At 30.6% G+C, this 7,248-nt stretch overlaps 1 protein-coding gene across 1 annotated transcript in view; it reads left to right on the forward strand.

Annotated features, from left to right (window-relative positions):
* The first annotated feature begins 302 nt into the window (after positions 1-302).
* LOC106470798 overlaps positions 303-7,248 on the forward strand; it is a 25,251-nt gene continuing 18,305 nt past the window's right edge. The window contains exons 1-2 of the mRNA XM_022399442.1: positions 303-755; positions 3,058-3,175. Coding sequence (XP_022255150.1) covers positions 3,061-3,175 — 115 coding nt within the window. The 5' untranslated portion in view covers positions 303-755; positions 3,058-3,060. The remainder of the gene's footprint in view (positions 756-3,057; positions 3,176-7,248) is intronic.

Here is a 7,248-nt window from a genome sequence, read left to right on the forward strand (position 1 = left end):
TCAGAGGTAGGGCTACAATTAGTTAAGTTTTATTTAATTCTTTATAGAGTCTAGATTAGACCGCCGAAGGCCTATGATTAACTTTTTTTGTTTTTCGAGGGTTAAGTCGATATGGCCTAAGCCTAGACCCTCTAACATGTCATATTTCGTGGCCAATATAGTGCTAAAAATGACCCATTTAGGCCTGATTTGATGGCCCAGTCCGCAATAAATTGGTGAATTAAATAGAGCAACCCCCCCTAAAAGAATAAGAATGGCTACCTCGCGCGCACTGTGTTGAAAATTCCCGATCAAAACTACTGGTAGTAAACCTAAATCGCTATTCACAGCAACAATGTATGTTTACCAGTCCAACGACGTATAACTTTAGATTTAAAATATTCCAACGTAAAATAACTATTCTGCGTCGAACGAAGGTTAACTAACTTAAGTATTTAGCGACAATGCAGTATTAGACGATACATGCTGAACATGTCACACTTTATAAGGATTGTGGGAATTTCAGCACTTTGTTAAAGTTTCGACTTTCAATTTTAGAAAATAAGTTTCAAGTAGTCATTACCACAAACATTTTTATTCCATATTTTGAATTTAACTGTTGTAATATACATGAATTCAACACAGCGAGTTTGAAAATAAAAATCTTCGTAAAACCTCAGCAATCTGAAAGCCGCGCCGAACGGAAATCCAAGATGGCGCAGACCACTAGGGGCAAGAAATCCAAGTCCTCAGTATTTGCTAAGATTTGAATTAATATGCGTTTATACCGAAAGGACGTAATGTCCTTTTAATGTACTTTCGTTAGCGACTGTGTAAACATCACTTGATAAAGGGCTTGTGTTCGAAATGTTGAATAAATGAATTTCCAAGTGTTAGTTTAATTTCTACTCTAGTGTTAGTGTTACCATGTTTTCAAAGATGACAATTTTCGGCAAGCTACAGAAGAGTAAAAGTGAAACTAAAATTCATTATTGTAGGGATAATGACTATAGCTAATTAAAAATACTTTTCTAACATTCTTGTTTATAAAAATTCGAAAAAGGCTTTGGTAGCGTAACAGACTATGTTAAAATGCCAATTTCAAAATGTTTTATTTGGAAAAGAAGTCTAAAACTGTAAAAGATAGTGAGTTTAAAATTTATATTTCACGTTTTTTTAATTTTATGTAAATAATGGGAACTCTTACTGCATTACCTAAATTCCATCTGCAAGCTAGCATAAACAACAAAAAAAAACTTGCTCCGAGTTTGGTAACCTTTTACTACTGTGCTGTCAGTATATAAGCATTTTCCTTAATTTTGAAGTTATGTCAACAGAATAATGCACTATCAATTTCCATATCATTTCTGTTACCATACAAACACCTCGAGAAGTAGATTATAGAAGATCCATGCCCATTTTTATAGCTATATCTTTAATCTGATACTATTAGTTTGATGTATTAGTTATCTCAAAAACACTGCTGAACTATAATTTACAAAGTAAACGTAATATCATATTTCATCATGCTCATAAATGAGTAATATTAATATTAGTATGTTCTTTACATCAAATAAATTTCCTTATGCATACAAGTTGCTGTTTGTTTGTTCATTACATTTTATGAGTAACCATATAATATCAAAAAGAAAATTAAAAACACTTCATAGAAATTATCCACAAGTACAACTTAACTGTTTTTTAAAACACCTAACAGACTAAGAACAATGTTTTCCCTTAAGCCCAAGAAAGACACAATCTACTTTATACAGAAGTCCTATGTAGTATATTTCTATGCATGTTCAAGTTACAAATTTCAATACATAGTTCCACTACCCGTGACTTCATCAGAGTTGCAAAGAACGTCAAAGATTAAAAACTACCCCACTAGCACTGGCAAATACACATTGGAGTGCAACAGTATTCAGTCTTCCAAACTGCAACTTCCAACAGCAATCAAAATTAAAGTGACTTTTGCACATTAGAAACGGTCACTACTCAACCTAGAAGCCAGTATCCAACAAAAGGGAACAGGCTTTATCAATGAAATTGTAACAATGTAATGATAAATTTGTTTCAGATTCATACAACATGAGTTACATTTAGAATTCCACAAATAGTCTAACAGTAAAGTAATGCAAATACTCTGTTATTATTATTGTTTCAGGTATCCATTTGAACTTTTAATACATCTCAAAATTCAAAATAAAATTAAAATATCACAAATGTCATTGCATATAGATTCTCTCAATTTTCAAGTCATAAACATTGTTCTGGAGCATCAGTTGTATAACATTCCTTAAGTTTAACTTGAATGAGTAGATAATTAATAGTTTATGTACATATATGTATGCACACACATAGCTTTTTTTATTTTCCATTTTTACTAAATCATTTTCCATCACTGAGGTGGAAGATTTTGTAAATGCAGTAAATTGTATGGTGCAAATATTAAGGAAAAAACCTCATTGTTAATTCTAATTACAAAATTTAAAAAAGAAAATCTGCTTGAGGTTTTGTTTTTTGTTTAGAATTTTATAATGTAGGTTTTGTGTTAAAACTGTAGAAGTTCAAAATTCTTAACTGTTTATTTTTTGCCTGTGTTTCCTAGACCTTAGGTTGGAGAAGGATGTTTTAATGTAGGATTCTGATCTTTGTGTTAAGACTGTAGAAGTTCAAAATTCTTAACTGTTTATTTTTTGCCTGTGTTTCCTAGACCTTAGGTTGGAGAAGGATGTTTTAGTGTAGGATTCTGATCTTTGTGTTAAAACTGTAGAAGTTCAAAATTCTTAACTGTTTATTTTTTGCCTGTGTTTCCTAAACCCTAAGTTGGAGAAGGATGTTTTAGTGTAGGATTCTGATCTTTGTGTTAAAGCTGTAGAAGTTAAAAATTCTTAACTGTTTATTTTTTGCCTGTGTTTCCTAGACCTTAGGTTGGAGAAAGATGTTTTAGTGTATATAAGAGTATTTACTGATTCTGTCACTTGGTAAGTGTGGTTAACTCCTTTTTTGAATGACTATGGCTCTAATGAGAATCTGGGTTATCCATTTTGATTTTTTATACTTTTGATTTTAAAGCAAATGGATGGCATTACTTGTCTTTCTGACAAAAAGACCCAGGTTCAAATCCTGGTTCCTGCCAACACACACACACACAGTCCTTCTCAGAACTTACCCGAAGTTTACCAGATGAAAGGTAGGACATGAAATAATTTGTAATCCTTATCTAATAAAACAAATTAGTAATTAATTACTTATTACACTTGAGAGGTGACCTTAGAGGTTAATAGCCATGTTAATGGTTGAAATCTGATTGCCACAACTTTACCATAAGTACACAACTGTCCTAAATATATCAAAGATTAAATCTTACAGTTTTGAAAGTTTGATTTAAGCTAGTTGTTTCATTATTCTTTTCTAAAACTGATATAAATTTAGTTGTTCCTTTTCAGTATTTTACTACATTTATCCAAAATTTATAACCTTTTCAAATCAATCTAGGCTTAGATGTTGCCTATTTTGTTGCTGTCTAGTTGTAGTAATAAAGATTGGAAAGAGGTTGTTGGTAAGTTACCTTTAATGGTTTTTTTGACATACTTTGGTTGTTTTACTGTTTGCCAATCTGAAAATTCTAAGTCTAAACTATTAATGTATAATTTATGAAGCTATTGGAATGGAAGACAAAAAAACAATTCAAATTACATCTGGCCACTTAGGACACCTTATAAATCAGAAGATGAAGTTTGTCCATCAGGTAGTACCACATGGTGAATTACAAGACAACATCTGAACTTCTCTTCCAAGCAATATAGTACCTGCCTTTCTAGTTCAGCATCCATGGGCTTAAATAAACTAACATAAATAGCCCTTTTAAGTAATGATTGCAGATTCTTTTGCTCCAGGTCTCATTAGGAAAACAATAATAGTACAAGTACAAACTGTCTGTTTGTTGATTTTAAGACAGAACTGTTTTTTTTTTATAAAACACTACAACTACATAAGAAGGTCTGAGTTTAACTTCATTTATACTCGAAAGAAACAGATATGCAAGCAAGTAATGTAAAGACTATTTGAAAAACCTTACGCTAGGGTGTTGTTTTTAAGCCTTTGCGTCATCAGTTGATTCAACATTAGAGTTTTATTAAAGTAAGAAACATATAGTGTTTTGGTTTGATTTGTTTCCAAGCAGATTTTTCATGAACCATGGTAGTGGCTCATAACGGAGATTGCAAAGAATTGCACAAAACCCTAATAGAAAGTGTGGGCAAGAGGCACCTTAAGCAGTAAAGATTCAGTTCAAACAACACTTTAAATCCTTTACTATTATATACTACTGAGGCTGTACACACATTAAAATGTACAAAAAAAGCACACATGCTAGAGTTACAACGAAAAGAAAATCCATTCAAAATGGCCCGTTTCTAATTTTTCTTCTTATTATTCACTTGTCAGCCTACAACAAAAACGGCTTGGTATATTGCACCCAAACCTTTTGTAGAATACTAAATAAGGTACTGCAAAGGTCATAGCAGTATTAAAAAGTCAATTTGTTTTTCTATATTTTACATAAGCTAAAAAACATCATAATTATAGTGTAAACAATGTTATTATTACCCCTTGAAGTTAGCTTTCTTGCAGACATTTGGTGTTCTATTAAAAAGCTTAAGTACAGGGTGAAACAGAAATTGCTAGCCAATAATGATGAACATTATATGACTGTAACATGTAGATACACAATGCTTAGTACACTATACAGTCAGTGTCTTTAGAGAGCCAACCTTTATATTATTAAGTTTTATTACACACACATTCATAGAATAATTACTTTAAAAGACACAAAGGTTTATTTAAAGCGATGTTTTAGAAGTTTATCTTTTATTTGAAAAGGCTGCTTTTCTACTGGTAATATTTTATATGTGCTTAGTGGGGGCTGTTTATTAGTCTACGCATAAATTTTCCCATTGCTATGATTATATATAGAGAATTTAGTTACACAAACAAATCTCCAGCAATCTCCATCTGCAGCTAAACATTTTACATCTTGAAATAATGTGATCAAACAGTCAATAGCTACAGTAAATCATCATGAACTATATTAGTTACTTACTAGCTATGTTTATTATAAAGTTATGTATAAATTTAACTACCATATTAACTAATCCTTTGCCCATAATAGAGCATAAAAAATGACAGCAAACAATATACATAAAAAATTTATCATAAAAATAAGTAAGGAAATAAAGCTGGAGTTACTGTAGACATTATTTACTTAAACCGCAAATCCCTATTTTTAACTCCACCAAATGTAACTCTAGGTAACAACATGGAGCTAAAATAGGGGTTTGCAGTTTGAGTAACTAATGTCCACAGTATCTCCAGCCTTGTTTCCTTACTTTTTTATAATCCTTGTTTGTAGGTTTTTAAATTTCCATTTCTTTTATATTTTGTTGAAATAACAACCATTGTACATGAATATATACATTGAAACACCTTTTGTATTAGTTTTTTTTTCAACTATGAACTTTCAATAGGTGACAATTGCAATATTGAATCATGAAAATATTGATAAGAGCTTTAATGACATCATTCTGTACAGTTTATGTTGATTACAAAGAGGTATAACTTTCCATCATCTACAATACCAGAGGTGATCATATTAGTTACGTTATAGATGTGTGTGGTTTCTCTAACACCCTATGTACTTAAATAATTTATGTACCTAAGCATTTCTTCTAAGCAATAAAAATCCTTGTCTAGTTGGATAAATGTCTGCAGACTTCAAGCTATCTAGAGATTCTAGGTTACAACTGAATTTGTATTTGTCTCAGGGAAGATATATGAATATTACAGTTTGAAAGACAACCAAGAATAAAGAGGGTATAAGGCAGATCTTGCAAAAGAGTTGATTTATGACTGTGTAGGAGTTGTCCATGAAGATTTTCAAAAGTGGTACATAAATTATTTAAATTTTTTTTTACAGTTGAAACTCTTATGAATAACAATATATTTAGTTTACACGATATATATTTTCTTGAAGAAAATGATTTTTTATTTATTGTATACTTCTGTAAAAGACAAATTTAAAAATAAACTTATTTTTTTGTAACATAATGACTTGAACTTTTATTGTTCCAAAATACAATTTACTATACATAAATCTCCAAAGTTTATAGTAGGTGTTAGCCTTTTTTACAATTATGCTTACAATCATAATAAAAGTAACAATTTGAACTTTGATATGTAGATTGTTACTGTATTCATGAACATTTTAGCTTAGAAACCCTTTTCTCATTTACCTAACATCAGATAGCTTATAATTTCAACTGATATCGCAACATTCATCATAAGCTATATTTTCAGCATTATAATTTAGTTGTTTGCTAGAAGGAGCTGCTAGTTTGATGATGCAATTTCTAGAAAGTTCATGAATATTAACAATTGAGAGGCTTTGTGTAATATGTAGAAATAAGAGTGGTATAAAAACGAGAATCATTAAGTGAGTAATAAGTATTCAGTTCATGTTCTGCTTAAGTCAACTCATTTACTTTATTTTTTCTACAGCATTTTTATGTTCCTTGATCCTAAATTTAAAATTTGTGCCTGTTTGGTTAATGCGAATTCGACCATAGTAACAAGGAATTTTATAAATCCCACATTTATCAACTTTTTCAACTCTATCTTTTGTATCGGTAATAAAATTATTTAGTTTACAACACGAAGAAAATGTTACACTACATTCTGTATATATTTTTATTATGTTACATATTCTTGTTGATAAACCTTGAATATGTGGTAAACAAACCCTCGTGTATCAACTTTATCCTTCCCTTTAGCTTTGTACATGATGACATTTAATTTATTAGACCACCCGTGACCCGTTGGGTCACCCACTATTCAGAGGTTATGAAGATTTCAAGCTAATTCATATATTGCACTGAAATGAAGGTTTATTTTGAGATAATTTAATTAAATATTTCAATCTATTCGTGTTATTCTTAATTCAAGAAAAAATATATTTGATTGTTGATCGGTAGTAAAAGGAAAGACCATTTCATTTTTTAAAAGGTAAAGTCAGAGTTTTCAAGTATTGTGATGAACAAACCTTGTTTACAATTGATTCAAAACGCCTGAAAATAAGAAGTAACAGATAAGAGTAATATTATTCATAGTTTATTAGAACGTAATTGCTATAAAAAAAAACAAAAAAGCTATTTCAGAAAAACAGTTAGCCCCCCAGTGGCACAGCGGTTTCGATACCCGTGGTGGGCA

The sequence above is a fragment of the Limulus polyphemus genome, unplaced genomic scaffold, assembly GCF_000517525.1.
Source record: "Limulus polyphemus unplaced genomic scaffold, Limulus_polyphemus-2.1.2 Scaffold4223, whole genome shotgun sequence".
NCBI classification, from domain to species: domain Eukaryota; kingdom Metazoa; phylum Arthropoda; class Merostomata; order Xiphosura; family Limulidae; genus Limulus; species Limulus polyphemus.